The sequence below is a fragment of the Rissa tridactyla genome, chromosome 5 (assembly GCF_028500815.1).
Source record: "Rissa tridactyla isolate bRisTri1 chromosome 5, bRisTri1.patW.cur.20221130, whole genome shotgun sequence".
Lineage (NCBI taxonomy): Eukaryota > Metazoa > Chordata > Aves > Charadriiformes > Laridae > Rissa > Rissa tridactyla.
The window spans coordinates 24,089,912-24,113,020 of record NC_071470.1 but is presented as its reverse complement, the minus strand read 5'-3'; the positions used below and the strand labels follow the sequence as shown (position 1 = coordinate 24,113,020).

Here is a 23,109-nt window from a genome sequence, read left to right as displayed (position 1 = left end):
TGGAAATCCATAATATTGTTTAGGAAAACAACGTTTATAACTTGAAGGATTAAAAAGACAGTGCAAGCATACAGAGGTATCGCAATATATACAGAGGTGTTACAACAGATGTTTCAAAGTGTTATTGGGGCAACACCGCAAGAACAAGAAGTCTGTGTGCACAAAGAAGCTACAAGGCTACTGAAAATATGTAAACACCCTGCAAATCCGGACAAAGCCAATCGCCTGTAATTATAAGCGCACCTACTTGTCCGATATTTACTCCTCACTGCGATCTCGCCTCAAGCAGAGGCAGAAACACTGAATGAACAGCTGCTGATGCTGCTCAGCCTCCCCGTTACACCTGGATGCGCTTCCAGCGCTCAGCCATCAGGGCGGGCCAGCACCGACCCCACCGCGCTACTTGAAGATCGAGGATTTGATCTCTTTCCCCGAGAAGGGAAACGTCTGTTGAAACGATACAAAACGAGCGGCTCCCGACAGCAAAGCGTTCTCCCCCCCACACCCCGCGAACAACAACAAAAAACGCCCCCGAGCCCAAGCGTCCCCCGCCCTGAGGTGGCAGCGCGGCGGCGCACGGTACGGAATGCCAGCGCTGGGAGCGGGCACGGCCGGGAAGGGGCCGGGAGGGAAGGAGGGAGGCCGGGCAGAGACGCGGGCCGCTGGCGCGGCTCCCCGCCCGCCCGGAGCGGCCCCGTCCCCCTTCCCTCCCCAAGGTCCCCCCTCCCCCGGGCGGGAAGGCCGCCGGGGACCGCGCTCCCCCGCACCGGTACGCGGGGAAGTCACGTGACCCGACCCCCCCCCCCCCCCCCCCCAGGAGTGGGAGGGGGAACCCTCGCGGCACGCGAGACACCGGGGCAGCCCCGGAGGGGGGAGCGCGAGGGGAGAACTGCCGTCGCCATGACAACTTCCGCGCGGGGGGGCGGGGGGGGGGGAGGGAAAACTTCAAATCCCAACCGTCAGTGCAGGAGCGGCTCCCTCTTAAAGGCGCAGACACACACATACACGCACAGGCGGGCTCCCTCCCCCCCACCCCCCTCCGCCCCCCAGGCGCTGGCGATGGAGGAGGAGAGGAGGGGGGCAGCCACCGGCACTCGCCGCGCCAACGGCGAGAAGCCGAGACAAAAGGACCCCAAGCCCAGAACGGGGCTCGGTCGGCGGCGCGGGGAAGGGACCGGGCGGCTCCAACCGAAGCCCCGAACGCCCACCCTCCGCTGCCCGCGGGCGGCTGGGCACCTTCGCTCTTCCCCTCACAGACCCCTCTCCGCTTCCGCCCTCCAAGAAAGCCGCCCCCCACCCCCCCCACCCCATCCGCCCACCCGAGAGACCCGGGCTCGGGGCGCCTCAGACCGCTCCCCCGCCGCCGACACCCCGCTCCCCTCAAGGACCCCGCTGCCCCTCGGTTCCCCCCCTGCTACAGCCGCCGTGTCCCCCGTTTCCCCCGCCTCACCACTACCACCACGACCTCCTCTCTCTTACCCACACAGTGCATGAGCCGGTGCCGCCAGGAGTCGAGTTCTCGGCGGACTCCCCTGCGCTCCGCCGTGCAGCGGGGGCTCCGGCACTGAGAGGCAGAGGCGGCGGCGGCAGGAGGAGCGGGAGCCGCGGCGGCCATTCTGTCTGTTCCCTTTTCCATCTGCCTCTGACCTCACGCCCGCTCATTTACATACGGGCGCGCGCGCCACCCAGCACCGCCGCGCGCGTTTCCCCCCCCCGCCCTTTGCCTCGTCGAGCGCGTGCACGCGCACATCCCCCCCGCCGCCCCCCCTCTCCATCAGCATCCGGGGCGGGGGCGACGCGGGGAGCGGGGACACGTGTCAATCACCCCGCTGATTGACACGTGTCCCCGCTCCCCGCGTCGCCCCCGCCCCCATGGACTACAAATCCCATAGGGCAACGCGCTACCTCGCCCCGGGCCTGCCAGGGGCCGGCGGCAGCAATGCACGCCGGGAGTTGTAGTTCGCTGTGGGGAAGGCGGCCTTCCGACGGCCCCAAACGGCGTACCTCGAAGGTAAGAGCATTTACATTTAAAAATAAATAAAAAAAAAAAATTGACGTCTCGCCCTCACCCCCGCGGGGCTGCTGGGAGCAGGGCTCCCTCACAGCCCTCCTGCTCCCCTGCCTCCGCTCCCAGCCTTCTCACCCACACCTGAGCCCCCATCATAGAATGACAGAATGGTTCGGGTTGGAAGGGACCTTAAAGATCACCTAGTCCCAACCCCCCTGCCCTGGGCAGGGACAGCTTCCACTACACCGGGCTGCTCAAAGCCCCATCCAGCCTGGCCTTGAACACTTACAGGGATGGGGCATCCACAGCTTCCCTGGGCAACCTGTTCCAGTGCCTCACCACCCTCACAGTAAAGAATTTCTTCCTAATATCTAATCTAAATCTACCCTGCTTCAGTTTAAAACTGTTACCCCTCGTCCTATTGCTCCACTCCCTCATAAAGAATCCCCATTATGGCAGCCCATTCCCCACTTCCACCCCTTTTTCCATCACCGGCCATCACACAAGAGAAGGCGCAATGCCTTCCTAATTAGCTCACCAAATCAATTTTCAGAGTTCTCCTTAGCTACTGCTCAGTTCACCAGACTCTTTCTAATGGCTTTGCCTTCAGCCTACTTTTCTATAAGGGCATTGATCCCATGGAGTTAGACATGGAGGTGAGCTGGGAGCTGGCCTCACACAAAACACAGCGTTGTCTCCCACCCAGCCCACCCTTTGGAAGTGGCTGGCCTGGAAAACAGGAGCACAGTCAGTTCAGTTCAGTATCAGGGCACGCGCCTGAGAAAGCTTACTCTTGTACTGCGAAGGGCTTTGGAACTAAAGTCAGATTCAAATCCCACCGAGAAAGTTAACACAGACGCACACACACGTCAGACGGGATTACGCGGAGCCCATGGCGCTGCTCGGCCCACACAGTCACCCCCGAGCTGTGCCCCCGTGCTCCAGCACAACACAGACATCCCTCAGCACCCGTCTAACGTGACAGTCGCTACCCGGGCCTTGCAAGAGAGCAATTAGTAGTCTTGAATTCCCCAGACAGAAAAAAAAAAAAATTATGAAGATCTGGCAGTTTTCTCAGATCCTGGTGTGTCTTTGAGGGCTTCCTCCTCCCCCACAGCCCCCACCTCCCAACAGTCTTTGTGTGCAGCGTTACTTCAGCAAGAAATGGCATTTTCTGTCCCTATTTGCAGGTCGTGATAGAAAACATCATTTAATAAGGCTGTAGAAAAGACACCCTTGTTTCTTTCCTCGCTCCCCAAAAAAGCTGAAGGAGCAATACTGGAAAGAGTCGTGTCACCCCGATCTAGACACAATTTTTTTTTCTTGTGCTAGAGGATGAGCAGAGCTAGGAACAGCGATACTGTATCAAAGCTGCAGAGGGGCTTCAACTGTGAACAAAGAATGGGAAGCCATTCTCCACTCATTCATCCCTCTCCATATCTGTGCAGAGCGTCAGTGCAACCAGACGCAGGGCTATTTGGGAATAGAGCCCTTACCACCATTCAGCGGAGCATTTCAGGAGAATGGCAAGACTGGAAGTGCAGGTGAAAAGGCTTCCTCTAGCTCTTCATCGCAGCAGCCAGCACTACGTAGCAAGCAGCAGCTTCGCAGCCTCCTGGCTTCCTCCTTCTTCACCTCAGATCTACTGTGAGTACCTTGGCTCTCTTATTTGCACTCGACTTCCAAAAAGCAATAAAGATTACCTGCCTTATCTCAGAGAAACAGCAAAAACCAAGGCAACTCCAGTAAGGCATTGTCAGAGCCCACACAAAATAAAATGGAACCTTATTTGGATAGAAGGCACCTGTTTTGAACTAGTAATAGACTCCATTAAAAATATTTCTTTTTTGCCACAAAATAGGCTTAAAAAAATAAAATCATGGAATGGTTTGGGTTGGAAAGGACCTTAAAGATCATCTAGTTCCAAGCCCCCTGCCTTGGGCAGGGACACCTCCCACTAGACCAGGCTGCTCAAAGCCCCATCCAGCCTGGCCTTGAACACTTCCAGGGATGGGGCATCCACAACTTTCCTGGGCAACCTGTTCCAGTGCCTCACCACCCTTACAGTGAAGAATTTCTTCCTAATATCTAATCTAGATTTCCTCTCTTTCAGTTTAAAACTGTTACCCCTCGCCCTATTGCTCCACTCCCTGAAAAAGAGTCCCTCCCCATCTTTCCTGTAGGCCCCCTTTAGGTACTGGAAGGCTGCAATAAGGTCTCCCTGGAGCCTTCTCTTCTCCAGGCTGAACAACCCCAACTCTTTTGGCCTGTCTTCATAGGAGAGGTGCTCCAGCCCTCTGATCATCTCCATGGCCCTCCTCTGGACTCGCTCCAATAGATCCATGTCCTGTCATGTGTTTGTTTCTCCCGAAAACCTTCCATGGTGGATATTTCCTTCTGACATTCTTAAAGATATTCTTTTTTTGTGGGTGAAGGACATACTCAGGGACTGCCTGTAGAGCACAGCCCTGAAAATCAGTTCTTTATTTTCATAAAATAAACTTTGTCACTTCTGTAAAACAGCTAATTGAATTCAATGAATTCAACACACAGGAATTTTAAACACTATAAATTTAACTGAATCACTGAGGTTATCTGACGTGAATCAGTTTTGTAGGGACACAAATGCCCTGCATCGGAAGAGTTTTGAGATGTCTTTGATTAAATAAAGAGAAGAAACTACACCACCCCTTCATTTTGTTCATTTAACACACTTTTTTTGTAGTTTCAAGGTTCCTTACATTTGAAAGACTTCTCCATGCATGAAAGAAAAAATAAGTAAACCTGGTGAACAAAGTTGGTGTGCAGATTTCAGGGAGCAGGAGGAAGAAAGGGGAAAGAAAGAATTTCAAACTGAATTTTTATAGTTGCTTAGAATTTGAACTCCTAAGCCTTCTGAAAATACTGCCTAGACATCAGATGCGCTCTAGAGACTAGGTTTTGAACCACTCTCTCCGTTTGAGATTTTTTCATTCTTCTAAACTTAAAACTGAACCAGGCAACCCAAGGATCCTCCTTTTTAAACCACTGGGGTATTATTTTTACATTAACTTTACTGGTTTTTCTTTATGAAAATGACTTTCCAGCCAAGAGGTCACTTCTTCTGTGGATTTGTACTTGATTTTATAGAAGCGATTCCACTTTTCTGAACAAGGGTTGGATAAAAACTCCAAGGCTGATTGAGGGCGGAACCTGGAGCAGTGAGAGATAACTTCGATTTAGTTAATTTTAGCTGCCTATCCTAGCTAATTTTTATGGGATCAGAGAGTCAGTTACTTAGAAATGGCTCTGGAGGCAAAGTCCAGTACAATTTTGTTTGAAGCTACAGGAATTATTACTGCTGTTCTTTCTGTATGTTTCATCTCTTATTAATTTTGAGGTAAAGAGAAATTCAAATAGTCACAGATGCTTAAGGTTTGATACCACAGCCCCATCAAAATCTGACATTTTGAATTAATTTTTTTGAACACACATTGGGGAGATTTAACTATCTTATTGAAACATTGCAAAATTGTTCATCACCAAAACCTCTTTATAATTAATCCCCAAAGGTGAAATTCAGTCCTGTACAGACAGCTTTGCACAGTTCTTTGTCGCATATGTACTGCTGTGCGGAAACTGGGGGTAAGGATGAAGTGTAATTAAAACAGCCTAACTCAAACAGTCAAAACCCTGTAGTAAGCTTTTCGCAGATGCTATCTTTAAGTGAATACATCCTAAAGTGGTGAGCAGCTCCCTGTCTCACATGAACAGTTTCTAAACCTGGAAATTGTCACTGTTCTTGGTAAAACAGAAAGATTTAAATGATGAACTGTGTGATAGCTTTATGAGTGAATATTGCAGAGAATCATTCATACCTGAAAGAGATACCACGGCAGAAAAGAGAAGGGTAAAAAAAATAACACTAGAGGAGATTTCACTGTAAACACTAACATGATCATTTAGATAGAACATGTAGCCAAACTGAATAAGGGTTATTTAGTAATCGGTGTGAATACTGGATTGCCAATATATGGCTACTTAAACTTATTTGCAATATCCATTTTCTAACAATTTTTCACATTATAAAGAATTTAGAGCTCATGCTCATAAGATATACCACTTTCTTTTGGAGTGTCAGATGTAGGAAAAATGTCATTTTAAGCAATCCATTATATAGGCCATTTTCCCATTTAAAAAAAAATAAATTAATTTTTCCTCACTGATCACTGAGGACTTAATCTTAAAAAATGCTAGGGGACTTAGCACATAGCTTCCATAGAAGAAGCTCTGAGAAGCAAACCCTCCAGTTGTGTTCAGTGATCTGCATACGCTTTTATTCCTGCTTTGAAGGCAGAATCCCTGTTGTCACTCCTAAAGGTGCATTCATACAAAGTATTTAAGTTGCTCTAGAGTTGCCTGCATAAAGTGATCTTCAAAGTCAGGAGCTGGGAAAGTACACCTATTCAAAAGCAACAGGATTTTTCAGGCACAATCTCACCCTTAGATTCAGGCCGTGATGAGTGGACAGCCAGCATACATAGCAGTTCTGTGAGAGCCTGGCAAGATGCAAAAGAGCACAATCCCATCAGCTAGAATACCGTGAATTTCAGCGATTTAAATGGATACACTGTACTGTAAAATGCTGTGGCTGAACAGGTTGGCAACCTCTAAAAGAGAGGTAAGCACAGAGAGCTATGGAATGATAATTATTTTGCCACTGCAGCTGGATTTTTACGGTTTGAGGCATTACTGCTCCACCTACTATTTCACCTGCTGCCAGCAGATACCTCCACTGTTCCAAGTTTGATATACAGCCTATTCTTTTTCCTCCAGTGGAGGAGGAAGGTAACCTCCAGCAGAAGCTGGAGTAGCAGATGTAGTGCAGTACAGCAAGAGAGCTGCCATCCTGCTATGTACTTCTTCCCCACCCATGGTGGCAAGTAACACAGCCCAGCCGAAAAGATTATGCCTAATCAAATAGTTTTGACTTTGAATTTTCATAACGGCCTCAATCAATGTTTTGTTTTGTTACACAAAAATACCTTTAAAAAACAGAATTATTTTAAAAATGGCTAAAATCCTTCACAGTTAGTTGCAAACATCTGGGTTAAGGGCTCTGTGAGCCTTGAAACTTAAACCCAAAACATTTCCTTGCATTGTCATCAGTTCTAGCAAGGAAAATGAAAGCTCAAGCTCAAATAAGAACAATTGGAGAAGTTTCCATTTCACACACAGGTGAAAGAATGATCTTTTTAACAGGGCAGAAAAGTCAGGCAACTTCAGGTCTACTCATTGGCTTTTAGATCACCAGGAAGAAGTAAGATTTGCAAACGTTCCAGGTTCCTGAGTTTTAGGCCTTTTATCTCCCTGTGCTCCTATAAAATTCAAAATAGCTCACAAATGGTGATGTGTGAAGTTGCTATAATTTAATACCAAATATCTTACAGATGAAGAAAGAAAGGTCACTTTTTTACATCTGAAATCTTGGGGTATAACATTTGGTGTTCAGTGTCTGCGTATTTCAGCAATATCTGCAATGAAAAGTACTCCTGTCTCTTAATTACAGGGTCTGCTTTTGTGAATCTCATCAGCATTAGTTGATATCACTGTCTTTCAACATATGTGCACAACTGTATCTATGGACAGGTTAACAGAAAGCTAGCCAAAGTGAATTTCTAAGTAAGTGCACAATAACATTTTTTTTTAGCCAAACCCTGCTCCTTAAATCTCTACCTAGAGAAAAGTACCAGGAAATTAATGAAGTTTTCCACAAGTAGAAAGGCAGCACTAAGCCAATCAAGTCAGCACTGTATTTGCATCCCTGTTATCGACCTAATTCTAAGTACATGAAACATATTATGGCAGGCACATGACCATTTCCCACAAATATCTTTATCCCTTGTACAGGAAGGTAAAAAATGGGAAAATGCTTCTTACCATATGTTCTAGCAGTAGTGTTCTTAAAGATGTGAGGATCTAAATAAGCAGAACAAAGTTTTTATCCAAGGGGATGTTTTCTTATCAGACCATCTAATTAATTTAGCAAAAAGCAGCCAAGCTTTCAAGAACACCAATATTCTTCATGTCCTGTCTACATTAATGATACTAGATGATTTAATAGAGATGTCACTTCCATGTATCAAACTAGCCTTCTTTGTAGCAAGCAAACATTATAATAAAACTCTACAGTAAATGTTTATAAACCAGATGCACTCTGTTTTACATGGGTAACTAAAACGTGCATAGAGCTTTCAGTTCATGCCATTTTAGGATACACAGTGAAATTTTCATAGGTTATTTTCAGATCTTTGTTTATCACTGCTCTTTAGAGATTAAGGGTCTGCTGATACTGTGGCCAAAGGGCCGTGGTCTCAACACACACATGATCTGCAACACAAGAGCACACATGTATGAAGGCTCCATTACATTTAGACAAAACTCTAGGCTAGAAGAAAAAAAAATAAATCACACAACTTTTATGGTGGGCTGAGCACATTTGATCAGGTGGAATCCAAAATGTTACTTTACAGAGTCACTCCACAAAGTAGAGCTACATTTCAGTGCACGGTAAGGTAGAGAAAATACAGCTTAAACAATACAGGCTTGTAAGCTGAAATCAAACGCTAAACTGCAAACTACAGGAAAGACTCTATGGTTTTAGCTTATAAAACCAATATTTTTCAACTAGAAATAGAGAAACTTTTGTTCAGTAGTAATTTAAAACATTTATTATTCTTAAAATGTTCTTATGAGGATGATACATCCTATGTTTCAGTACTAGCCAGGCAGAAAAAGGTGCGTAAGTGAAAGGAGCCAGCTTGAAATGCCAAAATATAACAAATTAGTCTTCTATAGATTAGACTGCTGTTTTAACATGTCATTATTTGACTATTAAATTTAAATTTAGAGGGAAGGTAAAATCCAATATATACTCCTAAGTGATGTCTCCATGGCCCTATCTATCAAATATGGCTGTTTTTTCCTTCCATTTAAACTGTTATCCTATGTTCCACACAGCTGAATAATGTCACTCACTCTCTCTAAAGTTTCCCAAGTGGCCAAGGAATTTAAGTATGCCATCACCAGAGCAACTCTGCAGCTGAAAATATACTGCTATTAAACCCAGAGAGAATAGATCACTAATTGCAGCTTAATATTAGAGATAGACATGAAATACCGAGCCAGCCATCAGAGCATGCGCTGGTAATCCAAACTTACTCTATTATTGAAAAGACAAAGAACTGTTTACTGTCTTCATGAATGACTTTCACAATTACACTAGCTAAGTACTTGCTGAGCTAAGTAATACAAGGGCTGCTAGTTCTGCTATAGACCACAGATTAATTACCATGTAAGCTAAAGAAGAAATTTTTCCCCCCAGTACTGCTCCTCCTTGTGTGGAATGCCACACTGGGTGGGTTTCCCTGCATGACAGTAGTGCCAATAGAGCATGTGACAAGATACAGCCCACATGGAGCATCAGAGGATGTGGTTCCTTCTCCCAGAAGGACTGCAATCTAAATAGAGAGGGAGACTATCGCATAAGTAACACCCAGTTCACAAGCTGACTGCTCCAATTGAGTCATTGCCCGGGAAGCAGAGCACAGGGTACCACCTCCTGGGTCTCTAGCATCTCCCCAGGAGGGGATGTGTGTGTGATCCTGGGAGGAGGAACGTGTATGCCTGTAGCAGGTTTGGGGGGGGGGGGTGGGGGGGAGGGCAGGGGTTGTCTTTACTCCAGAAATTCATGTTTTGGACTCCTTGGCAACTGTTTCCAGCTGTGGTTTCCAGCATAGGCTGGAATTTTATTGCCAACCTAACCAACATCCACCATGGAAGGGCGGTAGGAAATGAGACTGAATGGCTCATCAGTCACTTGAGCAAAACAGTTTATTTCCTGTAACATCACTTGCAGAATTATTGCCTCTTGAACTAGAGCTCTTCATGGTTTGATTTAGAACAACCATTTTTATTACACCTATAAGCTTCATTTTATCAATTTTATCTATAACCTTTCTTTTAGCAGAGTTGTCTGTGGTTTAGGTTATGTGATTTTCTGAATCCCCCACTCAACACCCTTCTACCTCCTCTCCCACCAGTTCCATCCCTTCCATTTTCAAGCTAAACATCTTGAATCAGGAAAAAAAAAAGGAGAAGGAAAAGAAAGGAGGAATACTGTGGATGAAATTCACCACCCTTTTAGCAAAACAAGTGGAGAGCAACAGGATTTCCCAGACACAAAATAATTTGAAAATAAGGACCTGGTTATTTTTGAAATGCAGCTATTTTACTAGATCAGTGCTGGGGGGTTTAGTTTGCTATGGCCTTCTATCGCTTCACATAACTGCATTCTTGAAATGTTTGGGGTTTTTTTTTCTGCTGGTTCTCAATAGGTATCTTTTCATGTGGTTTTAATCAATCTCAGTAGTGCTGCAAAAGGACAGAAAATAACGTTTCTATTTTGCAAAGGCAGTTAATTCAACATAACCAAGATATTTTCTTATTGTACCTTTTTTCATACTTAAGTTTTAAAATCAACCACATGGAATGATTTTTTGGTTCATGTTATTTCTCAAGTAGCTTTTTTAAAACTTGATTTTATTATTTTCTTACACTGTCTGACCATTTTCACATTGTTTTTTGACTATGTATTAGGTTAATGCAGACAAATTAACAGAATAATTTTAGATTCTTGTAAAGCATTCCTTTTTGGGGCTACATGAAGTAATCCCCTCAGCTAATAAAAAAAAAATTAAGTCACAGTAGGCTGAATACGACAGACTGAACAGTTCCTCATTGGATTCCTGCTGAGAAAAGCAGACGGCAGTGTAGATCTACTGCAGATCATCATAAGAAAAAATGTAACATTACTGTTGTCCTTTCCCATAATTTGATCATCCCTGGAAAGGCCTTTTTCATTCCAAGTATTCATGGGTCCAGATGCAAGCAGAATTAATCTTCTCCTTCTGTATCTTTCTTAAGCAAGTCCACTTCCTCTAAACCCCCAAATATTTGTGTCTTCCCTTTCCTCCCCTTGTTTAAAATTTAAGTGGTTAAGGTCCCACCATTTGCCTTGAAGGATGCTTTCACAGCTAGCTAGCCATATACCCTGGCAATGCCTCCCCACAGCGCAGAGCAAGATGGCTAAGAAACTGGTGTGCATCTAAAAGTGCTGTAACCACTTCAGAGCAATGCTGGGATCCTGCTCCTTCAAGTTTGGGCACGGTGCCACAGTGATTCAAATATATTCCTTCCCTATCCCGTCTCTCTATTGTATTACTTAACCATTGTGCAATTTTTCTTGCCTTTCTGCGTAGGGTTGAATCAAGGTATGTTTTCAACCTTTTCTGCACTATTATATGCGTAATTTCTTTCAAAGGAAAGCCAAGAGGCTCCTGTTTTCACTGATTCTATAGTCTTGCGCTTAAAGAAACAATAGAATTTATAATACAAGTGTGAGAGCGGACAATGTTTTGTTCTTTAAGGTAGGGACTTTATCTTAACTGTAGTGTTTTACTATTAAAAATGAAAAATTAACCATAGACTTAAGTTTTATACAAATATTGTTACAAGCCAAGGCTGTACCACCACTTCATCAGATTTGGTTGACAAGGTTTCATACTGAGTACTTTTCATACCCTATAACGAGCCCTCCCCACTTAGATTATTTCCTATCTTCTTAGGCTTTAGGCATTCTCACAATCAGCTTTTCTCAACATTTATCAACCAGGTGTTGCTGCCATAAAACAGATTGCAGTGTGATTCAACTAGTCATTCACACTGGAGAATCAAAGGAGGTGCTAGGAATGGCTTAAACCAACATCGGTTGCTGATGATTAAAGCAGGCTCTAATCTTTTATCATTACATCTACAGGACTATGAAACTGGAATAGATTTAGCTACAAACTCATTGTAGAAAGCACATAAGCTTTTAAAATCTAAGGCAATTTTGATCTTGATTTTTGCCTCTTTTAAAATTTTATTTATTTTGAAGATAGCAAATCTCTAGGGATGCTATCTCCAGTCCTCAGATTCAGAAAAGCTGCGAGGTCATACACTTCCACTAGTAATTCAGCTATTTCAATCTGGAATTCTTTTGGAACTCTAGTGGTTACTGAAGTCTTGGTGATTTATTTTTAGTGTTTATTTCAGCAACTTGTTCCACAGCTCTTGCATAGCCACTTTGATTTCAAACAACTCCTCTGCCAAGTTCCCTCCTCCCAGAAATAAAAGGTCCAGCGTAAGGATCTCCCTAGCTTCTCCCACCTCCAACACTGATGCAAAGAACTCATTAAGCTCCTCAGCAGTGGCCTTGTCCCTTGTGAGTTCTCCTTTTATACATGGAGTGCTACTTCTAAAATAAATCTCAGCTCCATTTCCACATTGACCTTGTACAACTGTTTTGCATGATTATTGGCAACAGATTATTGGAAATAGCATCATTTCACTGCTCGGATCAATATTTCTTATCAGTGAAAATATTATATTTTAAAACATCTTGCATGTCCTTTGTAGAAAAGGAAAGGATAGGAAGAACATACTAGCTGGAATATAAATAGCGTCTAAGTAACAGAATTTTCACTGTGCTTTCAGGGATATTAGGACTTTCAGTGGAGATGTGCTTCTGTTTGGTGTAGCCTTACCAGGTGTGGCCCGCAAGAGAGGAGCTTGGTCTGCTGCTGGGGAATTCCTCTGTAGCTCTGTATAGATCTGTAGGTCGCTAGACAGGAGCTTGTGCGTATGTGAAAAATGATCTCCCCAAAACTACCTGATGAGTCAAGACAGAACTTGACTTGTCAGGTAGAAACCAGTCAAGGTCAGCATAACTTGCTGTGACGCGCAAGTAACTTTACGTGTAAAGTGCTACGTAAGTGTACAAGTTCATCAGTGCAAAATCCCCGCTCCCTGGTATTCTAGTGCTTATGAGGTTTCCCTTACCACAGCTTATCATGCTTAACCCTGGCTATCACCATCCTCCCCACAAAGGGTCCCTGGCTAGATATGTCAGAGCTTCAACAAGGTTTGCACACTCCAGCACTAGAAAGGTTGTGCAAGTAGAAACTAAAACTCCTCTCCCCTTATTTGCATATGCAGGCAATCAGTTGGTAGGGGAAACTGATAGAACATGTTATCTCCCAAACATTTAAGCTAATTCTGTGCTCAGTGAGGGGATAACAATAACGAGTTTCCTACCTCTGTGCAGTTACAAAACATTTCTCAAATTTAAGCAAACATGCCAATTCTAATCTTGCTGTTTCTTGTCTCTGCAGAGCTAAATTCAGCCACAGCATTCTGTTTTTTTTCCTATGACACATGCTCTCCTGTTATTCTCAGCTGCTGAAAGCATTTGCTCAAAACCCCCATACTTTCTCATGTTAAAGATACCTGAGAGCACTGTGCTTAATGTTTAAACAGCTCAATGTGTACCCAATTATGAAAGCAATTAATTTAGTCAAAGACTAGATTAACTGCCATCTGTGGCCTTATTGTTTGTTAAATTTGAGTACTTTTGATCAAAACTGCCACAAACTAAGTCTTATATAGCATGTGACCCAGTGACAAATCAATGTTGCCCAAGGACATCTTGATATGGAGAATCCTTGTATTAAATTATATAAATTAAATAAATTTATAAAAATATAAATTAAGTGTTAAGTATTATTATACCACTTCTATCACCAATTTGTACAGGGCATATTACTTGGGATGCATTTTATTTGTTTCACAGAAGTGAAACCTTGGAGTTTCCTAATAAAATAATGCTGATGTTAGTGATGTGATAGATGATACAAGAACCATGTCTACGATAAGATGAGAAACATATACACGGTAGAGGACAAAAAGCTGAGGGGAAGGTATGAAACAAAACCAAGCTGGAGAAACAAATGAAGCAGAAGCCTGAACTAAGATCAGCCCTCATGATAGGACCTTACACAGATATACAGCTAGTCACCAAATAGGCAATGCAACTATTTAGCTAATCCATACAAAGTGGGCAGCTGTAAAAAGAAAGAGCACAAGAGCCAGCAGACAAAGCAAGCTTTGCCCCAAGCCCTCGGTGATACGCTAGCCATTAGGCTCTTCTCAGTACTCAGAGATGTCTACTTTAACTTCCTAGGGTGGAGGATAACGTGCTTTGTGTCTCCCGTGATCTGGGTGAACATCATAGACTATTTAGGAGGGAAAATATGACCAAATGACAGAGCTGCCCTTTCCCCTCCTACCCCCTGGGACCAGCCTTTGTTAAAAGTGCACAAAGATGTCATTTCAGGAACAAAATTATTCAGTAAAGATTCCCTATTAACCACTATATTGTCAAATGCTTCACATCTTCAAATGAGGATTAAAAAAAAATATGCTATGTTTCTAATAAAACAATGTAACTCAAGATAAAATCAAATACAAAAGTATAAAGTGTCACAATTTATAAATTGTTCCCTTCTTATTTCAACAGTCAATAACTTTATCTGTGGTTTAATGTAGAGAGAATGGTAGTTAAGTAAGTAGAGCATTAAATAGTTTTCAAAATGTAAAAGACAAAAATGCTTTAGTGTAAAACACATGAAATTTCACTCACCATTGCAAGTCTGGGCTTCTGGACTTAATAATACTATGAGGTAAATAAATTCAATATCTGTTAAGACCTTCTCCTTTAAAGGTATGTGAAGTTTCTTCTCCCCTTTATTTTATCTCTCATTTGTCAAAAACTTTTGATATACTCGAGATGTTTAAGGCATCACATCTGATTTGATTTTGTTTTTCTCTTGTGCACTTCACAGTGACCCTTTGTACAGTGTCTGATGCAACTGTTTTAGCCAACACAGGAAGTGGCTATACCATCTACAGCTAGAATTTACTCTTGGAAGCACAGCTATGCTTCCACTAGAAACAGAAATGATGATGTAGTAGGTCTATCTAAAGATAAAAATTTAAGTAATGGTGGCGACTCTAGATATGGGAAACAGTCATCCTTTTGGTCATACGTAAAGACATTTCCTCTGAGTTACAGAGGTATTCAGTCAAGCAATAACATGCCTTAGAGCAGGGAAATGCATTTAAAATAAGTCTTCAAGAGCCAATATGCGTCCTTAAAATGCTAGTTTGTAACATTAAAAACAAACAAACAAAACAACCATAATGGTGAAGAAACATTTCAGCTCCATGCAGAATCCAGGTGACCTGTAACACATTTTTCTCGTTCAGAAATAAAGCCATATACACATATATACACACACACATCCCTATGTACACACACATAAACCAGTAGCAATCCCTCATCATGCAAGCAAAGTTCAGTATGAAAACAAAAGTCAAGAGAAAGGAATATTGAAACATATTATTAAACAGTTTTTCCACTTTCACATTGCTTCTTATAAATACGACAGAATTAGAGAGAGAAGGGAATATGCTCTTACCAATTCAGCAAAAGTATATAAAGAAAGGGTCATTATGACAACTTTTTTTCCTTCTGTATATCGAGAACAAATTTTGCTTCTTTGTGTGACAGGCAAGAGTAGATAGAGGAAGAGGTTGTAAGGTTTCCTGGTTTGAGGTAGAACAGAATCAGTTTTTGGTTCTGTAATTTTACTTTTCAGTTAAGCCTAAACCACAACATAAGGAAATTGTCTTGGTACAAGCTACACAAGCCTCCTAGCTATATAAGCTTCTTGAGATTTCATTTTAGTGAACTTTTTATTTCATTTTGATATAGCTTGCTTGAGGAATGACGACTTAATAATCATCTTTCCTCAAAACATTAAGTGATCTGGTAGCCATCTTGCTTCTTTCCCTGAGGAGGGGTAAGGATCCTGGAGTATATGGAAAGGTTGCTTGAGGATCTGCCAACTTGCCTCTAACATATCCAATGCTCCTATCTCCAGCACATGCTGTCTGCCCTGTAGGCAATACCAGATCTTTGTTAAAATTAAAAAATAATAATACAGAATCAAAAAACTTTAATGTGCTATCTTCAAAGGAAAAAATATTAAAATACTCACCCAGTACGTGCACAGAATAATGCAAAACACAAGCTAATCACTCCCTAAACGAGGCCTATAAATCAGCACCTCTTTTTCTCTGAGATACATTTCACAGCAGAAGACAGGACACAAAGGTTATTTTTATCTAACCTGCTCACCAAAACTTAGAGTTATAACCAGTCCTATTACGAGAGTCAATTGAACTTTCAGTTCACAGCTTATTGTGTGTTGTGTTTTGTTAATAAGTCCATGGCTGGGCACAAAGACAGTAGCTGCCTACCTGTACTGCTCTGGCTGTTGCACTCCGATCAGGTGATGCCCACAGGGGAGAGGGAGGTAGTTCCCTTGGGAGCAGTTAACTGTGTTCACCTGGGAGAAGGTTTAGGTGTGAAAGAATAGGTTCATTACAATAAATGATTTCTTTACTACACAATGAGAAAAAAATCTTGCCTTTTCTAGGAGTGTGAGAAGGAGTCTGAGGAAGAAGACACAGTGAATTTGCAACTGGAAAGAAATTTGTGAAAGAGTTAGGGTTAAGTTACGGTAATGTGAATGCTCAAAGAGTTAAGTCTTGGAAGGAATAGAAAGAGGTTGGCTTTCTTAAGGAGATCATGCAGAGTTTATTCAGTTTGGGAAACTTCTGTGTAAGAAAAATGGCCTGCAAGAAAGGTCATAGCCTCTAGGGGCTCAGCAGGTAGGGGACAGATTTGTTCTCAAACCATTTTTTAAACACGTCTCAATATTTCTGAATTTGCTCTAGTTACAGGATTAGTTTGTTCTGCTTCATTATTATTTGTCCAATGGAACCTCTTTTTAGGGATTATAAATCTATAACATCTTTGGGTGAATTTATCTTTAAAAAAACTGAAATTGAGCTTCTGGCTGAATTTGGGCTCATTTTTTGAATAAGTTTAGGCCTTGATCCTGATAGACAATTTATGTTGATAAGTGTTTGCACTTATACCATCTTCAAAAAATTCCATCCTAGTTTACTGGACCACAAATTGATGGATATACACATAGCTGAAAAATAAAGATATTTGTATTCTCATTTCATTACTCAGATCTGTATCTGCAAAATAATTATTTCTTTTGTCATTCTGTAGCCTTTTTTGTGACTTTTTCACAGGTGAATTTTTAGTAAAGCTTGGTTTAAAATATGCAAGGCTGAGGCTATCTATGGTATGGAGAAACGAGTAACACCAAATGTGAAATATAATCTGCACAGGGATGGTTTTCCTATCCCTGAAATGAAACGCAGTGAGTATTTTACAACCTGAACAACAATTTTGGAGAATGAAGATCAAACTTTGGACTAACAGGTACCCTTGCTGAGGTTAGAACTGCATCTGTCTTGATTCTGGTGTGAGCAGAATAAACTGTGTTTTACTGAAACCTGTGATTTTTTCAGAATAGCTAACTAATGTTGTCTACTAAACATTCCCCACCATACCTCATAAAAAGCGGAAAGACAAAGGTGTGGACGGGGTTTTGTATGAATTCAATGAACATAAAATATTCTGTACTGAATGATTATTTTCAAGAATAAATGTTCTGTTGTTTACAGCGATCAATAGGATTATACTAACTCTGGCTCATGTTTTCTTATTTGTTTTGCTTTTTTCATTTTATTTAATCATATCATCTTTATATATTTCTCATTCTTTAAAATTAACATTTTAATTAAACTGTACTGAAATTATTTCTTTGTAAATATTTACTCAGAAAGCTGCTTCACCAGGATGAGGGACAGGAAACAGCACTCTGCCATATACACTGAACAGTTACGGTTGGAATTATTGCAAACCTAACAACGGTATCTATTTATGAATAGAAGTAAGAAATGGTACAAATTGTTATAATTTGAGGGAAAAAAAAACCCAGAGGGGGAAAGGAAGAAATGTTTTTCTTTCCAGAAATAGTCTATTGCTTAGAAACATATCAATCTCAAATGAGAAAAATCGGATTTTTAAATAAAGGTCAAACTGGTGTGACAGCATTAAGAAAGCCAACAAAACTAGCACACGTAGAATTTACTCAGCTTCATTCCCCTTCCTTTAATCTGAATACTTTCCTTCTCTGCTTCTGTATAGAATTATAAAATGGAGTCTACATAAAGATACAGTTATCGGTTATACCAGTGTATGGCTGTAATTCAGGAAAGCACTTAAGTAGGTGATTAACTTCAAGCATCCACTTACCCACTTTCCTAATTAGAAATGAACTTAAGCACATACCAAAAGTTCTTTCCTTGATCGATTTTTAGGCTCTGCCTGTTGATTGCAGCAGAGCAGGTAGCTATCTGAGCTAGTTTGAAAGCAGCTTGCTCAGGTGCTGGGAAGAGTCTCTAACCACAGCTGCCTGGCGCTTGGGGTGATTTCACTGACTTGCTTGCAGAGCTCAAGCTGCCTTGGTAAAGCCTGTTAAATTCAGGAGCTTGCAGTGTGCACCTCCTTCTGTTGGTCTGCTCTGCTTTCTCCAAAGCCGTTGCCTCTCTTTGTTTTCCTAAGATCCTGCTATTTCTTTCGTAGGGAAAGTACTAATAGACTTCAAAATCAGAGGAAGCACAGTAGCTCAGATAAAAGGCTTATGATCATGAATCCTAAAATATGACACCAAAAGACCTCACTCAGTAGATGTTTCACTCTAGATGCACTTGAATGTCTTTCTTTGCTTCTTTGCCTTTAAACGTGCAAATGTGTCTAAACTTTTGTTTCTGTGCATGTCCAAGAGTGCTGGGGGCTTGCCCGTGTTCTACCTCAGCCTGGCCGCGATCTGGGAACTGTTTCTCTCCCAAATCCTCTAAGCAGCTTGATCTGGGAGGCATTCTCAGAGCATACCTAATACTCCTCTATGGGATTAGGCCCTTAGTAAAATGCAGTTGTAATGTTTTTTCAAAATCAGTTCTAGGGATCGCTTTCTGTAATGGCAGCTACAACTATCTGCAGACTGTCACCGAGTATTCCTGTCTGTAACAGAAATTTCCTATTCAGTAAGTTAGAGTTGAGCTCTCTCTTTCCTGTCCAATTTATCAGAAATTCCTTTCTGCGTGATGTCACAGTGTCAGTAGGATGGATAGAGAGCACCTTCTCCCCCAGGTTGCCCACCAGTTTGTGGTTATACATATTTCTTGAGAGGGAGAGGTTTAAATCGCTGCAGATGGAGGCAGGAGTAGAGTTTGGATCACCTTGTTTGGTTTGTTATTCAAGAGGTGAAGATGCATTGACAAGAAGGATTTGTCACAGATAACCTGGAAGCTTAAGTCTCTGGGATGGCTTATCGCTGGATATTTTGGGAAACCCATGGAGTTAGAAGCTGAACCATTGGCAAGGGAGGACATGATATTGCACTGAATTGTCATATACCTCTTAAAAAGAGAAAAACTTGCTGCTAGCTGTTTTACTCACCATAACGCTTATGATTTCTCTGAAAAATCTTGTTTTTCAGTGATTTATACATTTAAACATCAAACCTCCCTGTGGCGTTTTTCTGGACCGAATGGCTATGTTCATATCAGCAAGTGGCTTCGCCCATTGAACCTGTTGGAGATACAGACTGGCGATCAGGTCTGATGTCCCCATTATTTATATTTTTGGAGGTTTAACTTTGGACTTGCTGTAGTCTGGCCCCATGGACTAGTTGTCTGGTCAGGAGTGGACACTATTAGGTGTGCTTCTGGAACATACCTTCTAGCTTGGTTTCATCTGAAAGTAGTGCAGTTTTTGCACTCTAAAACAACTCTGTAATGTGAAGCAGAGCATAGTACATGGCAATGAGTGGGAGGTGTGCTTGAAAACATGCTTGAAAACACTAACTTTTGATTGAACTAAAATGCTAATGTAGGTGGTCCGAATATAATTCTCCTTCAGTAAAGATAATGTTACAATTCTGATTTATTAATAGCAAAATAACTTGTCTGACAGTGTTGAAACATGAGTGTGATTTTACTTATAACCTCAGGCATCACTTTGATATGTCTGATGGTAACTCCATGCTATCTCAGAGCAAGTCATGAATGAAATGACTAGAACATTGTTTTTTTTATTAGATGGGTGCTTATTTTCTAACGAAATGAAGAGACAGTCTTTTAGCATCTTTCAACGCACAAATACAAAAATATTTTTTTCTAGTAGATGTTCCTGCAAAAAAACCCCCACTCATAAAACTTTTGGAAAGCCTTTTTAAAGGCTTGTTTATGGCACTTAATGGTTATTTGGTTTATTCTTTGTTTTTTAATACTACACCACAATGGAGTACAATGTCAGCTGATTACATTTCAAATTAAATGACTCTGTCCCCTCAGAATTTGTGCCTGAAAATGAACAGTTGAATAAGATGTTCTGGATAATCTTTTCCCAGTTCCAGTGATCTGTCACCGTCTTCATGCTTGGCAATACTTACAAGTAGAAGGAAAAGCAAATTCAGGGCCATGTATTACTGCACTCATTATAAGTGGGTGCTTAAATCTACATTGGATTCAGCTGCACAAAGCATATACTTAAATACTCTCTTGAACAGGGATGTATTTAGCACAGTTAGTTTAGATGCCTGGCCAAACAGCAGCTAAAATGAAGTAGTAGGACTTTTGACTTCAATAGGATCAATAGGGCCAATGATGCTTGCACCAATCTTATATTAAAGAAAGATTCTGAACTGGGCTAAAATAAGACCAGTGCCCATCTGTTCCTGGCTATGAACACGGACAGTATTTATGTGAGCTTAATTTTAACCCAGTTATTTGTAGTCTTTTATTTCCATATTCTTGCCACTCTGCAAGAGCGAAGTGAAGCAAGCAAGTGAAACTTAAGTTTCACTTAAGTTAACAAGATATTTGCTCAAATATCCTGTTAGTGCAAACCCTACAGCTGTTAAAACCCACATCTGCTGTTTGGAATGGTAATTAACTCATTTAAAGCATTTTAAAGACATATAAAAAGTGGAAACTCTGAAGTCTGTATAGAAGTTTGACGTGAGGATGGAGTGTCAGCATTAAATGTCAGATGGGTTATTGAAGATTTTGATCATATAATTGGGATTGTTTCAGTGCATTTTATTGTAGTAAATACGCTAGGGCATGCTCAAGTCAGTATGAATCATCAGTGTACTATCAGAAAGATATAAAGTAAATAAATACTCATATAAGTAAAGCTATAACTCACAGAAGAGACAGGTAATCGTATACATAAAAGTAACATCCTTGCTGCAGATTTGTCCCCTAGTCATAACTCCATTATTTCTCTCTCCAGGTTCTCACTAAAGTTATGAGGACATTAATTTTGCACACACTGTGCTCAATAATGCTGTTATTGTCTTCACTTGTATCAGATAATTGATTTGATTTAAAAGATTTCTGCCGTATTGTGCCGAAGAAATAGAAAGAACTTCACTTCCTATATTCTTGCTATTAAACTGATGCCAATGTAGTATGGGGCTGTTTACTGTTGCTTCCTCACTTCTAGTTTCAGTTCTGATAACTAGCAACTACTGTCTTTCCACACAAACTATAGTCTTGATTCTATCATTCATCTTGCATGGACTGTGTCTTGGTCATTCAATATCCCACTATATTTTTTATAAACATACATGATTGCATTTACAATTTGTGGACTATTACTTCGATGTTACAGTTTTGCATTCCTTTCTGATTTTTATTATAGGAAAATTCAGACAATCTTTTGAAATTTAATTGATTGGTGTTACAGACTAACTGAATTTGCAGTTAAGAAAAAAACCCACTATTAAGCTCTTGAAATGTGAGAATATGAATTGAGGATTTTGTTTGAGTTTTGGGGGTGTCAGTGCTATGTATAAATGAAACATTGGGTATATATTAAATCATTGACTCTCTCTTTAAAAGTATATTTAATAAAAAGGCACAATTTGTGTCTTAGAGCCATACTTTCACATGGGGAAGTTAAGTGTCAGGTTATGTCTGTCTGGTTTTCTGGCTTGATCGTAGTGCAATTTAATATAGTGCTGTGCACAAGCCAGCATATGAGTCTTTAGGGACCAGGTATTAATTGGAGATTGCCAGTGTGCAATATCACTCTCCGTCAGCCTCCTTACTTCTTTTTCTATCCCTGACAAGACCTACACATTTCGGCATCAGTGGTGGAAGGGGCAGAAGGGGCTAGAATGGAGGGCTGAATGGAGCTGACCTGGTCGTCTCTGGTTCCCAAAACCTCTTCCACGTTCTCCTAGCACGTACCAGGAAACTTCCAATGCATTTGCAAAACCAGGCGGCAAAGACCAAGACAGCGAAATGGCTGTTTATTATGTAAATTTATCTTATTTTTAGATATTCTTGCATCTTGTTAGGAGCTAATTCACAAAATTTTATTTGACATATGTCATTCTCGTTTAATCCATTAAACAATTAATGTTTGCAGAAATGAAGTTTAATCTGGAAGTCAAAGCATTTTATGTTGTGTCATAAACTATTTTTGTGGCAAGTAAAATAATTTTTAAAGATTCACGACCATTGTTGTGAAATAATAGAATAAATTACTTATTTTATCTTTGAAAATAAGTGTAGCATATTTTACTGTGAGACTTCACCAAAAATTAAGCTTTGTAGATAGGATTTCATAGATAGTATTCTACTTCTTAAAAAAAAAAAGAAAAGAAAATACAAATTAATGCAGTATTTTGAGCTCGGTGGTTACTCATTATATTCTAATAATATTTTACAATTTTAAAGATGAAAACTGACATAAGTTGTTAAATACTTTAATTTTAACTGCATTTTTTGTGTCAAAAATAATTTTAATAGTAAAGGACAACTGTAGACTTCTAATGACTTGAATGCAGTTTGACTGTTTTCATGAAGTGCTCTGTGGGATGTCAGAATATTTAATTCAGGATGTTAAAAACATCCCAAAATGTCACAATAATTATATCACAGCAGGCAATTAAAACACTGGAAAATGCCAACTGACTAAGTGTGTTCTCTGTTATTTAGGAAACTAATGAGAGAGTGACACGTAAGGCAGAAAATACAAATTATAACCACAGAATCCAATATACATTATAATTAATTTTAATATAAATGTATATTAAAATAAAGCAACCTGTCCTAACAAAAGCAAAGAAATACTTATTTAAAGCTACCATTTTAGCCTTAGGCTCTATAATTCCCCA

At 41.0% G+C, this 23,109-nt stretch overlaps 1 protein-coding gene and 1 long non-coding RNA gene across 8 annotated transcripts in view; one reads left to right on the top strand and one right to left on the bottom strand.

The window, feature by feature from the left end:
* The window catches only part of LCORL (ligand dependent nuclear receptor corepressor like), an 87,995-nt gene extending 86,335 nt beyond the window's left edge, over positions 1–1,660 (bottom strand). For 6 of the 7 annotated variants that reach the window (XM_054201951.1, XM_054201955.1, XM_054201950.1 and 3 more), the window contains exon 1: positions 1,480–1,660. In XM_054201951.1, the coding sequence (XP_054057926.1) occupies positions 1,480–1,636 (157 nt within the window). In that variant the 5' untranslated portion in view covers positions 1,637–1,660. The remainder of the gene's footprint in view (positions 1–1,479) is intronic. The other variant, XM_054201952.1, reaches the window with a different exon arrangement.
* A 286-nt stretch (positions 1,661–1,946) lies between these two features.
* On the top strand, positions 1,947–22,852 carry LOC128910704 (uncharacterized). Its single transcript, XR_008466833.1, has 3 exons — positions 1,947–2,011; positions 3,457–3,655; positions 19,417–22,852. It is a non-coding gene; the product is annotated as an uncharacterized LOC128910704 (long non-coding RNA).
* The last annotated feature ends 257 nt before the right edge of the window (positions 22,853–23,109 follow it).